Source organism: Pongo pygmaeus, chromosome 5, assembly GCF_028885625.2.
Source record: "Pongo pygmaeus isolate AG05252 chromosome 5, NHGRI_mPonPyg2-v2.0_pri, whole genome shotgun sequence".
Lineage (NCBI taxonomy): Eukaryota > Metazoa > Chordata > Mammalia > Primates > Hominidae > Pongo > Pongo pygmaeus.
In genome coordinates, this window is record NC_072378.2 from 52,496,902 (window position 1) to 52,513,511 (window position 16,610).

Below are 16,610 nucleotides of genomic sequence, written 5' to 3' on the forward strand. Positions count from 1 at the left end.
GTGTAGTGAGTTCAAGGGATTTCAGTGCTGATCAAAGAAAAGGACATGACTACGAGGCAGCAGTAGCAAAAAACAAGCATTATTTGGGTGGTATTTTGACAGATTCACAGAGGAGGAGGAAGTCTCCCAGCATGAGACCTTCCAGAGGCAACAGTATAGGGACACCATCCAGAAAGGGAAGAAGGCAAGGGAACTGGGAGGGGGTGGGAAGATGAGAGATGGGGGTTCTGTGTCCAGATGATGTCACTCAGCAGCCTGGTGAGTAGCCTCTGGGACAGAGAGCTCCAAAGGCATCAGCGGCTTAGGGTATTTTATAGCCCCAGGGTTTTCTTACCTATAGCTGACTGATGGGTGCAGTTTCATGGGGCATGCAAAGCAAGAGGACTTTAAATGGCTAAAAATATGCTTATTTTGGCTACACTGAAAACAAGTGGATGTGTAAAAGTTTGAATTTAGCATTAGTGGGCTTTTGAGCTAATGGATCCTGGGGTGCTATGAAGAAGTAAAAAAAAAATAGGACCAATAGGCAGGGCCTTTCTTTGGCTTGTTTATAAAGCATTCAATATCTGGCAGAATGATGGCATTCACTTCAACAAAGATTTATTGGTGCTTACTCTGTGTCAATTCCTGGACCAGGTACTTTTATCTGCTTTATCTCCTATTTTCATGATTACCTTTAAAGAATTATTCCCACCTATCAAACGAAGGAACTGAAGATAAAAGAAGTTAAATATCTTACCCAAGGAGTATGGTAAGTTCAATTAAGTTTGGCCTAAGGCTGTCTCTGTACCTTGAGTCTCTACATAAAGAACTGCAACCCAACTTTGTGATAAACTGAAAGCCTCAACTACCTAAGCCTCAGTTAATCACAGGCTGCCAACTGATCAGACCATGCTCCAATAAGGCAAACAGGGAGCTGTTTCTGGCCTCACTTCCATTTTCTGTCTATAAATGCTGCCTGCCCATGTGGCATAGTGCAGCTCTCTGAACCTTTTCTGGTTCTATAAGTTACTATGATTCTTCGTTCAAACAAACTCTGTTAAATTTAATTTCTTGAAAGTTATTCTTTTTAACAAGTGGTTGAGCTGGGATTCATGCAGATTCCATTTTTCCTGACTGCGGAAACCAACACTAATGGTCCTGCACATCAAATTCACCAGCACTCCCCATCCTTGGTCCCTCTTATGCTTTTATTTTCATTTCATCTCAGCCTCACAGTCATCATCAACATCATCTCTTGGATGGAGATGTGCCACACTCCAACTTAAAAGAGGCATTCCCAAAAGGCTACCACACTTTGTGGATTTTATAACATGTTCCTTTTTATTCTGCTTGTAGAAAGACTTAAATGGAAGTACAAATTCTGAAAAGAATGCATTGAATTGTATGTGTCAACAACATAACTTTTGGAGCTCTTGGTCAATTGTCAAGCTAATCCTAGATGCCTCCTTGGCACTGATATAATGTATTTATTCTTTTCATTGCAGGTAAGAAATTTTATTAAAAGCCAAAATCACTGAAATCTGAATATAACATGGAGCTCCCCCTCCCTTTTCTACCTCACTGGGAAGAATCTATACCACTAAGGAATTTTACACACTTCAGTCGCCTGAGGCAGCAAATTCTTCTTCTGCACTATCTGAGCTGAATAATATTGGAAGCTAAAGGACACTTCTCTTTATTTATGTACTCTTGAGCTATGGAAAATGAAAGTAGTACCAGAAAAATTGAGTTCAGGCTTTTTCTTTGGGAAATATGATGGTCTTTTTACAATAAACCCTTAGATATGGCTACCACAAACCCTGTTATCTGGCATTCAGTTCACCAGAAAGGGAAGTTACCTGCTACTCTTCCAAATCTATATGGAATTACATGATAATAAATTATTATAATTCTACCTTGCCATATCCTCTGAATCATCAAAGAAAAATTCTTTCACGTAGTTGGTGCTAATGAATCCATTATTTTTATACATAGAATGTCTCAAGAAACAAGAATTCTAAGTTAATCAGAACATCCTATTCTCTAATCATATTAAATAACTGCTACAATAGAACCTGCTGTCAAAAAGCAGTATTTTACAGTTACCTACAAGTAGATAAGTACTTGGTATATACAAATAGATGACCTGTGTTCAAATCTTAGATAAATTACTTATTCTCTCCATTCCTTAATTTCCTGATCTGTAAATTGAAGCTAATAATCCTATAAATTCGGGGCAAGGATTAAATTACATCTATTATATGTTTATGCTATCATTATTGACACTTACTAAATGCTCAAGAAATATATTTTGAATTGTAACTTTTGAATTCCCACATCCTTTTCATGATAGAAATGGTCCCATCTGTACAATGGTTCCATTTTACAGATGGAAAAGCAGATATCAGGAGATTGATTTGATGATGGCTAAGATGTAAAAAGCAATCTCCTAGCTTTCAAGAAAAAACTTAAATCCAAAATACAATAAATTTCAGAGGACACTGATTGCCCTTTTTATAGGATCAATGCTCTAAGAAGAAAAAGATCTTGCAGTATCACATATTTTACCTGCTATATTGCTTGTGTTTCTGCTCAGAGTCACAATAACTGGATTTAAGGAAGAGACATATGTAAATGCTCTGGGAAGAACTGCAAAATGGTCCCCTCTGATCACAGTCACATTCACAATGTGTCCATCTTTCCCCTGAAAAATCAATTTTAAAAATTAAACCTCAGTTTTATTTTAAAGTAGGACTGACTAAGGGAAGATAACTCCATATAGAATTAGTTTTAAAAGTTAATTTTAAGAAAGTTGTTTTTAAAGGGTATATTTGCTACTTCCAAGTCTCTCTCTTCTCTACAATCCTACATACTCTCCCCATCCTGCCCCCACCCCCACAACACAGAGTGATAAGTGCTTGGACTGGTAGGCAAATGCAGTGTTAGATGCATAACGACATGCTCTAAGGGGTAAATAAGAATTATTTGCAATTAACACACCAAATGTTTCTGCAAAAATATGGCAATTTCAAATAAATGTCTATACCTAGCTAAACTATCCATCAAGTATGAGAGTACTTTCAGACATGTGAGAACTCAGAAAATTTCTCTATGACACACTCTTTCATAGGATGTACTTATGGTTATTATCTCATAAAATAAATAATAATTTAAATATATATATATATGTCTGAAACCCAAGAAACAGTGACTACCCAAGAAAGCAATCAAAGTAAGTACTAGGATAAAATCTGTAGAATAAACCTAGAAAATAAGCAGGCTAGATTGAAACAGGAGAACAGAGATAGCTTCAAGGAAAATGAATGACTGATATGATGGAACTTTTTTTTAAAAGATGTTGGATTTAACTTATAAGAAAGACATGTTAGCCAGGCACAGTGGCTCACACCTGTAATCCCAGCATTTTGGGAGGCCGAGGCGGGTGGATCACCTGAGATCGGGAGTTCGAGACCAACATGATCAACATGCGGAAACCCCATCTCTACTAAAATACAAAAAATTAGCTGGGCTTGGTGGTGCATGCCTGTAATCCAAGCTACTCAGGAAGCTGAGGCAGGAGAATCACTTGAACCTGGGAGGTGGAGGTTGAAGTGAGCCGTGATCGCACCACTCCAGCCTGGGCAACAAAAGCAAAACTCTGTCTCAAACAAACAAACAAACAAACAAACAAAAGACATGTTTAGAAAATAAAATAGGAACTCTAGGGGAAAAAAAAAAGAACTATAAAAGAAAAAAATATACTACCTGGTTCTGCCAGCATCATCTAAATAGTTAGAATAATATAAACAGGTTTTATTAATTTAAAATAAAAATGGTATTGTAACTATATTTGAAAGAATTAAAAGTTGTTTCAGGAGGGGGGCTTGAAGAAGGGAGGGGAGGGGCAGGAGAACATAATGTACTATTTTCCTTGTAACCTATGCATCTATCACTTGGATCAAAAGTAAAATTTACTTTTTATTAATGTTTATGTTCTCTGGTAAAAGAAATTAAGAGGTACATGTCTTACCCATTAAAATGGCAAATATATATTACAATAATAAAGTGATAACCCAGTACTGGCCAAAGTGCCAAAAATCAGACACTTGCACAATGATGGTGGGAGTATAATTTGAAAGGGAATTTCAGACAACTGGATACTACATATCAAAAGCTTTAGAATTTATATTAATTTATCCTGAGAAAAGAAATGTACCCCCAAAACATAGTTATTAGGATGATTAAAGCCCTGTTGTTTACAATAAGAAAAATTTAGAAATTATCTAAGTGTCTGGTAATAAGGAATAGTTAAACAAATTAGAGTACAACCACATATTGGAATTGAATGTAGTTTACATATAAAAGCTAGCTTTTCATAATATTTAAGGAACTAGATGAGATTAAAATGTAGGACTAGTGATCAAAGAATATTTTGAAACTTATCTCCCAGGGGATCTTTATTTTGGGGCCAAGGGTGTGCTAGGAATGTTGATGCTGCTTAAGTCAACTCTGAATAGAAAGTTCAGCGGCAGCTGTGCGTGTGACTCTCCCCAACAGTACCAGGGAAGGGCCCAGACTCAAATCCCCTAATAGGCCATGATATAGCACTAATTGAAAGGAAAGGAAGAGGTCAGGGACTTGTTTTTAAGGGGAAAAGGAAGCAATGGAGAATAACTAAGAAGATATTTCTTAGAAATCACACATTCTAGAAGTTTCTAAGTTCTACAATTCATACCCATACAGAAAACAAAATTGCTGATGAAAACTAAGTTATTTATTGTTTGCTTAATAGAGAAGGGAGACTTCAAAATATATAAGCCTTGCAAGCCAACACCCAGAATGTGCACTAGCTGAATTTATTTGTTATGTGTCACTAATACTTACTGACAGTACAGACCAGAACTGCCTGGTTGTCTTCTTTTTAACAAATTAATTGATGTTAATTACAAGCTCCATTGGTGGGGTCAGTTTCCCACTTCATAGCAAAACAGACAATATAACTACTACAAGCATATTATCATAATGAAAAGTTTACATCAGTTCATTTAGTTCTAAGAAGTGATTCACTGAAAATGTTATATTAATAGTGGTCACTCACCCAGAGAGAAAGAGATATGAAAGGAATCCACTTACCCTGGGTGGAACTTTGCACTGAATTCTGCTTGAATTGCTTGTAGCGACATTGATGGCACAAGAATAAGATCCAAATAATATCAGGCTAACACCTTCCAAACTAGAGCCTCGGATGGTGGCCCAGAGCCCTCCTGTAACAAAAACAGCATATTGAAATAGGATCACCAACCATACAGGCAGACAAAAATTAATTACGCACAAGATGGATAAAATGAAATAAAAATATGAAACTCCTTAGTCAAAACAAAGGCAATGCTCAAACTGCAGGAAAAAAACTGGAGTTAAATATATAAACTATCATATAGAAAGGGAGAAATAGTGACAGGAGGGCAGAGAGAGGTAGCACTGCATCCTGAAGACCTTTAAGAGTAAAACCTAGGGACACAATCGTGCCACAAGTCAGAACAAGTAGTCTCTGAAAACTCTTTCTGGCCTAGATTTTGAATATCATTCCTGCAATCCTATAAAACATATTCTTTTCCTAAGAAACCAAGTGCAACAGAGCATCATGGTGGAAGGAACAGTGGCTGAGAGTCAGGGTCAGGGCCACAGATTGCTCAGCTACTTTAAGCAGGTCATTGTATTATGGTCCCTGAGCTGAAGGGTCAACATTTTCCTCATCTTTAAATAATAATGTTAGCCCTTCCAGCTTTGTGATTTGACACTACACATACTAGGTTCAGGTAACTGTGAAAATATAGAAATGAGTGGCATCACTGCCCACCGCCATCAGAATTTCTCTACTGATCACTAAAGAGCAACCACAGAAACCCCCATTTCTTTCCTGCAGATGTTAGCAAGAAGAGAGTTGGCTCCAGTTCTGCTATCATGGCACACGTTTCCATGTGGAGGAGCAGCCTTTGATCTAGATGATGTATAATGATGATTCTGGTCTGCCATCTGCCAGATACAAGAGAGGCAGTGAGGCCACCAAACAGCCTTACCCGCCTTGAGGGTGGGGGGGATGCAGAAGCAAGACTACTTTCAGGCATGTTGGGGACAGAAAGGGGAATCTACAAAATCTGATGAAAACCTTTGAGGACAGTGTGACTTGGTGGACTAATACCCTGAAGTTAAGTGCATAACTAACAGCAATATATAATCGTGATATAAAATATACAATATCTGGAAACAAACTTCAAAACACAAATTAAGAAGATGAAAAAATTGAAAAAAAATTTGAAATACTGTCGAAGAACTTAATGGATGGATTAAAACTTACATAAGAAAACTAAAATAAATGGATCGAAAGAGTGAACGCCATAAAGGTGACATATCTTAATAAATTAAAGCATAAATGCAATTTCAACAGACATATAAACAGAATTTGTACTTAAATTAGACAAGCTGATTCTTAAGTTTAATGAAAACTAAACAAGAATAGCCAGAAAACAAAATTTCAAAAAGAAGTGTAAAGAGGTCTTCTGCCAATCTTATACGGTAACTATGGTATCAACTATGTGGTAAAATAAAATATAGTCCAGAAGAAATGCAGATTTCTTCTTTTATGAGGCTATAGGGTAGGATATAAGTGACATTTCACATAAGTGCAAAATAAATTATTTATTCAGTAAATAAAATGAGTAAATATCACTGAAAAAAAACTAAATCTGAATTTCTACCTTACATGCTTCACCAAAATAAATTCCAATTTATCAAATATTTAAATATTAAAAAGAAAGTTTTTTGACTAGAAGGAAACATGGCAGAATTTTTATTTTCATATAATTTCAGAGCTGCAAAATCTATCCTAAGTATTTTACAAATCCTGAAGCCATAAAAGGAAGATATCTTTTATTACGTGAAAATTAAAAATATTTATGAATTTCCAAAATAAAAAACAAGGAGACAAATGACAATAAAGGGCAAATATCCTTAATACATAAAATGCTCTTTAAAATCAGTAAGAAAGAACAGTAACCCTATTAGAAAAAATGGGCTAAGGAGATAAACAGACACTTCACTGAAAAGGAAACACAATGCCCCTAAACACATGAAAAGATATTCAATTTCTCTCTCAATAAAATAAATGCAAATTAAAACTACAATGAAATATTCTTTTTCTCCTGTAAAATAGGTAAGTGTCAAAAGGGTTGGGAACTCACCGTGTTAGATAAATGAGTGGTACCATATGAGTGGTAAATAAACACTCATATGCATTGCTGCATAGGCAATAAATTATGCAACCTCTAAAGAGAATCTTTTGATATTTATCAAAATTTTTAATGCAAATAACCTCTTGACCCAGCAATTCAACTTCTAGGAAATTATGCTACTAATATTTTTGCACATGTACAAAATGGGACAACTCCATATATAAAATAATAAAGTTGGACCCTGTTTAGGGCTGAATTATGTCTCCCGCATCCCCACCAAAATTTATCTTATTACCCTAGCTCCCAATAACTCCAAATGTGACCTTATTCAGAAGTGGGATCTTAGCAGATGTAATTAAACTAAGATGAGGTCACACTAAAAAAAGACAAGCCCCTAATCCAATATGACTGGTATCTTTATAAAAAGGGGCATTTGGGCCGGGTGCAGTGGCTCACACCTGTAATCCTAGCACTTTGGGAGGCCGAGGCAGGCAGATCACAAGGTCAGGAGTTCGAGACCAGCCTGGCCAGCATAGTGAAACCCCATCTCTACTAAAATTACAAAAAATTAGTTGGGCATGGTGGCGTACACCTGTAGTCCCAGCTACTCAGGAGGCTGAGGCAGGAGAATTGCTTGAATCTGGCAGGCAAAAGTTGCAGTGAGCTGAGATCGCACCACTGCACTCCAGCCTGGGCAACAGAATGAGACTCAGTCTCAAAAAAAAAAAAAAAAGTTGGCAGTGGGGTGCAAGGGGGAAATCTGGACACAAGCAAGACACAGGGAGAATACCATGTGAAGGTGAAGGCAGAGATTGGGGCGGTGTTCTATCAGCCAAGGAACATCAAAGATTGCCTATAAGACACCAGAACTTAAGAGAGAGACATGGAACAGAGTCTTCCTCAAAGTTTGGTTCAGAAGGAACCAACACTCCTGACACCTTCATCTTAGACTTCTGGCCCCCAGAATTATGAGACAATAAATTTTTGTTGTTTAAAACACTCAGTTTGTGGTACCTGATTGCAGCAGCCCTAACAAACTAATACAGACCCTTACCTCATACCATGTACAAAAATTAACTCAAAATGAATCAGGTACCTACATATAAGAGCCAAAACTATAAAACCCTCAGAGGAAAACATGGGCATAAATGTTTGTAACATTGGATTAGGCAATAGTTTCTTAGATATGACACTAAAAGCACAAGCAATAACAATAAATATAAACTGGACTTCAACAAAATTAAAAATTTGTGTGCTTCAAATAACACTATTTAAAAAAAAGTGAAAAGGCAACTCATACAATGGGAGAAAATGTTTGCAAATTATTTACTTGATAAGTGATTAGTACCCAAAATACTTTAAGAACTTACACCTCAACAATAAAATGACAAATAACTCAATTTAAAAATTGGCAAGATTTGAATAAGCATTTCTACAAAGATGTATAAATGGCCAATAGTCACATGAAAAGATATTCAACATCTTTAGTCATTAGGAAAATCAAAACCACAATGAGGTATCATCTCATGCTCATTAAGATGGCTACTGTGAAAAATAGTAATAATAATAACAAGCACTGTTGAGGGTGTGGAGATATTGTGATATGGTTTGGCTCTGCGTCCTCACCCAAATATCATATCAAATTGTAATTCCCAGTGTTGGGGAAGGGTCCTGGTGGGAGATGATTGCATCATGGGGGCAGATTTCCCCCTTGCTGTTCTTGTGATAGTGAGTGAATTCTCAGAAAACCTGGCTGTTTAAAAGTGCATCGTGTACCTCCCTTTGCTCTCTCTCTCCTGTCACTATGTGAAGACGTGCTTGCTTCCCCTTCACCTTCTGCCATGATTGTAAGTTTCCTGAGGCCTCTCCAGTCAAGCCTCCTGTACAGCCTGCTGAACTGTGAGTCAATTACACCTCTTTTCTTTATAAACTTTCCAGTCTCAGGTAGTTCTTTATAGCAGTGTAAGAATGTACTAATACACATTGGAACCCTCTTATATTGCTAGTAGGAATGTAAAATTATGCAGCCATTTTGGAAACAGTTTGGCAATTCTTCAAGAAGTTAAACATGGAGTTATTCCATTTTTAGGTATATACCCAAAAGAACTGAAAGCATATATTCCTGCAAATCATTGTACACAAATATTCATAGCAGCCTTATTCATAATAATCAAAAAATGGAAACAATCCAAGTGCACATGATGAGATGAATGGAAAACAAAATATAGTATACCCATACCATATAATATTGTTTAGTCATAAAATTGAATAAAGTACTGATATATGTTACAACATACATGAACCTTAAAAATATCATGCCAAGTAGAGAAGCCAGATGTAAAAGGTCACATGTTGCATTATTTTATTTATATTAAATGTCTAAAATAGGCAAATTCACTTAGACAGAAAATAGACCTGTGGGGTTACCAGGGATTGGGAAGAGGGAGAAACAGTGAGTTACTACTAATGTATACAGGTTCCTTTCCAAGATGATGAAAATGTTGTTGAATCAGGTGGTGATGAGGTATACAACTTTGTGAATATACTGAAGACTGCTAAGTTTATACTTTTTAAAAATGAGTTTTATGATATGGGAATTATATCTAAATTTTTTAAGTTAAAAAAGAGATCCTTGTGGTAAAGAAAAGAATAAAATATCCTACCTATTTCTAAGGTATACTACTCTAGGCCAAGCCAACATTATCTCTCCCCTGGATGTCTGTCATATCCTCCTAACCAGTCTTCCTGGTTCCATCTTTGCCTCCCTACTGTGAGTTCTCACACAGCAGCCTAAGTCAGATCATGTCACTTCGCTTGAAATCCTCCAATGGCCACCATCTCACTCAGAATAAAAGCTGAGTGAGCTGAGGGCCATTCATATCCCCCAAGGCCATATAACTTGCTTTGGGTCATCTTCTACTACTCTCCCCTCACTCAATCTACTCCAGCCATGGCAACCTCCATGGCATTCTGGAACAAGCCAGTCTCACTTCAACTCAAGACTTTTTGTTCCTTGATGTTCCTTGATGTTCCTTCTGACTTGAACTGTCTTCCCTAAGATTTCCCCAGAATTCATTCCTTCACTTCACCCATATCTCCCTTCTCTAAGGCCACTCATGTCATTCCTCCAATGCCAATGACCCTCCCATCACAACCATCTACTCCATCCCTCTTCATCCCCTTCCATTCTTGATTTTTATCCTATACACTTACTATCACTGCCCCAAGAACAGAGCATTTGTTTTTATTTACTGTATCCCCAGAATTAATAATGCCTGGTAATAAAAGCTAAATAAATTGTCATTATGATTATTGTTGATAGTAACAATTAAAGGTTGAAGAGGTGATGACATCTTGCCATTCTCATTTGAAAGTTGAGACTATGGCCACACAAGGGTCCGTACCTTAAAGAAGACAATGCTATCTTAGCGCAAAAATGAATGAAGAAAGTATGTAAAGCAAAGCCAAGATTTTCCTCAAAAAAATCCTTTCAAGGGTTTTGCTTCTGCAAATGGGTAGGTGGTGATTTATCACATTATTGTATCCATTCATTACATAAGCAAATATTCTGTAAATTTCTTGCTGACAGGCCCCAGCCTGGTTCTCTTTAAATCCCCTACAGCATCATTTCTCAAACTGTACTCTTCATAGAGATCGCCTGAGGACATGTTAAAATGCAGATTAATTCAGAAGGTCTGGGGTGGAGCCTGAGACTCTGCATCTCTAACAAGCTATTGGGTATTACAGATACTGCTCATCCAGGACCACACTTTAAGGACCAAGGTCTTCAGCACCTCACACAGGGCTATATGGGATGGCCCAATAAGTGCTGAGTGAGTGAGTACTGATTAACTCATAGGTGGCGGGGCAAAGGAGGAATTAATAGAAAAAGTTTAAATCCAGTAATAAGGAAATCAGCAGCTAGAGCCTCTCTCTCTCCCTCTTCCTTTCCCCACAGTCTTAATAAAAGATAATTCCTACCCACTTGGCATATCACTTCTCAGAGTTTTCCATCTTTTGCTAAAATAATGTACAATCCTCCTAGAAATCCCTTCACTAAACAGCATGTTCTGATAGGGTAACCAACTCACTCCAATTTTCCTAGGACCAAGTTTTAGCACTAAGAGTTCTGCATTCCAGTTTTAAAACTGAGTTTTGTGTCCTGGGAACCCCCTCAGTCCCAAGCAAACTGGGAAAGTTGGCCACCCTACCTGTGCAAAGCACTTTGTCTAGGGGAAACAAAGATGACTGAGTCACCTGTTTGCCTTAAGGTGGAGGGAGCTAAAGAAGGTATGTGTGGCCTGAACAGCAAAGGTAACTTTGAAAGAAGATCAAAGCCCCTTATAAATCTATAGAGAAAACTACACTATGCCCTACACTCAAACCAATAATTACTGGGTTAATACAGAATGTGATCGTTCACTCTGAGCTCCATATATCATCTGACTTTCCTTAAATCATGGAGAAATAAATGCAAGTTATGCTTGCTTTGTTTTATGTGCAGAAACAAGGTGGGGTGGGCCTCATAATTCACTCTTCTAGGCAAAATAGGGTCAGAAAAAAATCTGTTCTTTTGAACAATGAGTTTGTGGCCAAACCACACTGCTTTTAAATATGTTCTAAGCTGCAGTCCTCTGGACTCCAGAATAAACCATGACAAAAATCCAAAGTATTAAAGAAAAGGGTTTTATGCTCTAATGTTTATTCGTTAACAAACATAACCATCAGTATTCCTGAGATTCTTGCAATCTGGCTGGGTTGTTTTTAACTGGCTGTGTCCCTCAGAAAGCAGAAAGTCATGGAGAAATATTTGATTTTCCAGAGAACTAACCCAATTCATAAGGCTATGTTGACAAGACCCACCACCCTCTGTATTGCCCACTATTCAAATGGCAATCGGTTTTGCATGCTAGCCAAGTATCCCAGTATGCATCAGTTCACAAACTTATGAAATATCAAACATGTATGAAAGTTATGTAGGACCCAATTATGCCTGATACCACCAGCCAAACTATAATCCTTTATGTGGCAAGTGAGTTCATTTAAGGGCTCAAATGTTTGTTGCTCATTTAAATATTTATGTCAGTAAACAAAAGACAGTGAGTCACAGTGAATATGGAATTCATTACACAGAAGGACTAGATTCCTATCGGCAAGAACACTAGCTTCAGAGGGTCAGACATACTGTGAGACCCTCCCCAGATTACCAATATCCGCAGCTCTGGAAGGCTCCACCATATCCAGTCTAGGTTCCACATTTAGGAAGAGGTCTTCTCCAGTGGCACTGATGGCAAGACCAGAGGGTCTCACCAACATCAAGATCCGATGCATTCCAACAGGTAGCAAATCTGTCTGACAGACTACATTGGTCTGGTTTGAGAAAATAACTTTGCAATTCGTTTTGTTCACTGTAACCTGCAAGAACTGGGAGTCACCAGAGAAACCAGTTCCGGTAATGTATATCATTAGGTTGATGTCGCCATCTTAAAGGAGGAAAGAAATTTTAAAAAATAAATAAATAAATAAATAAATAAAAATAAAAATAAAAAATAAAATAATCTCTCAGTGATATTACTTCATTTGAGAGACCTCTCACTATCATCAAATGTTCCTTCTCTGCCCCCATCCCCTCCCAAAATTCAAGGAACTGAATGCTGAATTAAATATTGGCCATGTGTATTTGTTATTGTAGTATACAGCCCCATCTTAAATTTTCTCTAACTAGTGAGAAGTGATCACTGCTCAATTTTTTAAAAGAACATAATATTTCAAAATAAAGGACAAAGACAATAAAACATTTTTAGTCATCAAAAGTCCACCTCTCCCCATTTCAAATCATGACCATATCCCTTAGATGGACCAAAAGATACACTTTCTGCTGCGTTACTCAACCTCCGCCTAGTGAACTAATGTATCTTCTACCCACCCGTCACCAGCTACATGGCCTCTAACAAAATCACTGCAAGTCTCAGGCTTATGCCCATCTCAGAGCCAAGTCACAAATCATACCAATGGAGTACCACACAGAATGGACACAGGGAGTTGACCCTTGGAGGTACTGGAAAGAGCAGGAACCTGGGCAATGAGCTGGTACATCATTCACTCGCACAACCACCTGAAATGAGGCAAAATTTCTTTTCCATTTTATGCATTTCATATCTACCAGGGTATTCATAAAATATTTGTGAAGTGCTCCCAAGCTGAAACGTGTTCATGATTCGCTAATTCTTATTCCTTTTTTCTATTTTCCCAGTAATTAATCTTAAATTGCAATGAATGGCTCAAAACACATGAAGCTTTCTTAAAATGATGGTGGACATGCTGAAACTCATTTCTGTAATTAAACATGATAAATATTGAGTAAATTTATCTCTGTCATATAGAAGTAAATTTCATAAACTTAAACTGCATAAGGACTTCTTATCACTCTGTATTTCCAACCAGGTACCTACTTTATGTGACAACCCCTTTATTTGCTAGTAAAGACCAACAAATTTGGTGCATTCCTTCCACCACTCTGTGAATACATAACTAAAGACTAGAGTGTATTTGGACACTTTATTTGCGGTCTCTTTTGTCACAGAATGGTAGATTCCTAAAGAGAGACTATATATCTTTCCCTTTCACTGAAACTAATGTTAATCTAATAGAACTCAAAAACTACTTGGAAATGAGAAAGGTAAAAAAGATGTGACCCCACTGATTCTCTATGTATAAAAAATGCATTAATAGCATACAAATCATATTTATGACAGTGTTTCCTTATTAAGGGAAGAGGTATTGGAATGGCATGGACAATAAAGAACACTTCAATTTTATCTGTACTGTTTCATTTTTTCCATAATGACAAAAAATATAAATATATCAAAATGTTGACAATGTCAATTTTCAGTTTGGGTACCCAGGTGTTGATAATATTATTCTTTATTGCTTTTGTATTTTAAAACTTTATCAAATTGAAAGCAGGTGACCTATAACAGAAATATGGGAAGACAGAAAAAAATAAAAGGACATTTTAAAGACAAAAAGAATGACTTAGCTCATTTACTTTTTGATACCACCAGGTAGAAGCATAAATCATATTTAGCTATAGAGATTCTCAATTTTTTGCACCATAACAATAGTATCAATAATTATAATAGAATATTGTGGTTACAAGGCATTTATATTTTCAGGGAACTGTACATACCCTGTGGGGGTAGAAAAAGGACAGCCATAAGTACCCCTGTTTTACACATCGGCAAAATGACCCTTAAGAGCTAAATCAATGGGTCCATGTTACAAATCAGTGAGGAGTGAGTTAGACTTGAAACTGGAGCTTTCACTTAGGGTGGCCCATTCAGTCTCACCTGACTATGCTGGTTGGCAGTAGCCAACATGTCTCCAAATATGGGTCCAAGAAAAACTCCACCATCATATACCACACGCATGGCTGCAGCAGGATTCACTCCAGTAAGGTTTCCATCAGAGACCTGAGATGGTTACATTTCTGGTAAATTCTGTCATGGAACCAAAATCTAATCTTGTCTAATCAAATAATAAAGAGTCTTTTCACATTGTGTTTCAGATAATCAGACAGCTAGAAAGTGAAAGCAGAGTGACATAGAATTGAAATATAGAAATGTAACAGTAAATAATGGCTAAGGAGAGTCCCAGTAGATTAGAGAAATATTCATTTGCAAGTGGATCGCCAAAAAAGGTACAATAAATCAATCTTCTCTCTAAGTCTTGAGACACTTTGCTTCTCCATGCTTTTCCCTTTTATATGTTTGCAATCCAAACTATTAAAATAAAGTGGAAAGAAACAGTGCCATGAGATAAGAGCAAGGTCTCCCATTCTTCCTCCATCTCCTTTCTAGAATTTCGATTGAAAACCAGATAACCCACAACACCATACAACTAGGAAAAATTTTCATCTTGGGCTTCATTTTATAATAACCAAATGCTAGATGATCATTAGATTATTTTTTAAAACCCTAAATATGCAAGAGCATCTGGTTTTGTCATTACCCAAAGACAGCAAATTCTTTTCTAAACTTCCTTCTGCTATGCCATCTGCTTCCACGATCATCTAAGTCAATCACATCTGCTTAAATTATCCAATAACAGATGTAGAATTATTGCATGGTGGACACTGACCAACAACTTCACTACCTACACTGAGTTAAGAAGGGAGATGTTGGGTTTAAATTGCTTTTTCAGGGATATGAGATATAAAATATGTGTTGAAAACTTCCAGAAAGAAAGTTCATAGAATCCCTTTACTCGAATATTCCAACAAAATTAATAATTCGTGACAGTTTCCATTCATATAATTCTGATTTTTTTTTTGCAGAATTTCTCCAGGGCAGCAAATCCATACCACTAGAAGGGATACTATACATACCCTGATAAAATTGGGCAAATCCCCAATCTGAGTGGACCAGGACAAGGTCCACACATGTTCGTAGCAAGTGTATAGATCCTCCTTCACAGTGAAGTCACTGGCATTGAGGTACCTGGATGTGAAGTCATTGGCATTATTCTGTAAGAGCTGCTGAAGGTGATGAGCAGAAATTTGTACAGGGACATCTGTGAGAGAAGGTTTTGATACAGAAAACACAGACACCAATTAATCCACCTTACAGAGTTTCATCCTCAAGGATAACACGATACATACCAGGATGCCTGTCAAATTTTCAGGAGACCCTTCTGTCAAAATAGAACTTCAGTAGAATCCCCAGCCCTAATTAAACCATTTTTTCCTAAGGTAAAGACAAGTAGATGCCCACTTTTTATATTACACTATCTTTCACTCATACCATATCACATAGCAATCAGAGAGCACAGCCATGTCAGATAAAACCACCTCAACTGTCAACTCAAAATGTAAACTCCACACACCCTTGTAATGCCTGAAAGCCTAATTAAATATTAGATCTTCCCCAGAAAAATTTAGCTGGCCCTGTGAACAGAGAAAAGTTGGCCACTTTTCACAGGGAGTGAGGGAGGCGTACAGCAGCTGACACCCATAAAAACTTGGCCAGCCCAGCTGAGGAATGTTGGCATTTAACTTCAGTTTCTCCATTAGAATTTTCTTTAAGCCCAACCACCTGCTTCCCCATTCCATCTCCCCACAGAGGAATAACAGCTCTCTGTGTTTGAACCCTGCTTTGTGCTCTACCAGAAGTTCCCATTTCATTAGCTGCTCCCAGCAGCCCTGTGAGGTGGGTCATTGGGTATCCTAATGCCTACTTTAGGGATGAAGAAAATGAAACCCAACCATACGCAGAAGTTTGCCAATGCCGAAAGACAGGTTTACATGAAAACCCAGGTTGCCTTCTACCTACCCAAAAGCATTTCTCTTGAATTCCACACTGCCCTAAAGGGTTAATAAAATATCACTGCATTTCTAAATTG

At 37.3% G+C, this 16,610-nt stretch overlaps 1 protein-coding gene across 1 annotated transcript in view; it reads right to left on the minus strand.

Annotated features, from left to right (window-relative positions):
• The window catches only part of PKHD1 (PKHD1 ciliary IPT domain containing fibrocystin/polyductin), a 477,573-nt gene that overhangs the window by 419,699 nt on the left and 41,264 nt on the right, over positions 1–16,610 (minus strand). Inside the window, exons 23-28 of the mRNA XM_054492265.2 lie at positions 15,598–15,782; positions 14,561–14,683; positions 13,221–13,326; positions 12,419–12,694; positions 5,116–5,246; positions 2,551–2,686 (exon numbers count right to left, since the gene is read on the minus strand). Of these exons, the coding sequence (XP_054348240.2) occupies positions 2,551–2,686; positions 5,116–5,246; positions 12,419–12,694; positions 13,221–13,326; positions 14,561–14,683; positions 15,598–15,782 (957 nt within the window). The remainder of the gene's footprint in view (positions 1–2,550; positions 2,687–5,115; positions 5,247–12,418; positions 12,695–13,220; positions 13,327–14,560; positions 14,684–15,597; positions 15,783–16,610) is intronic.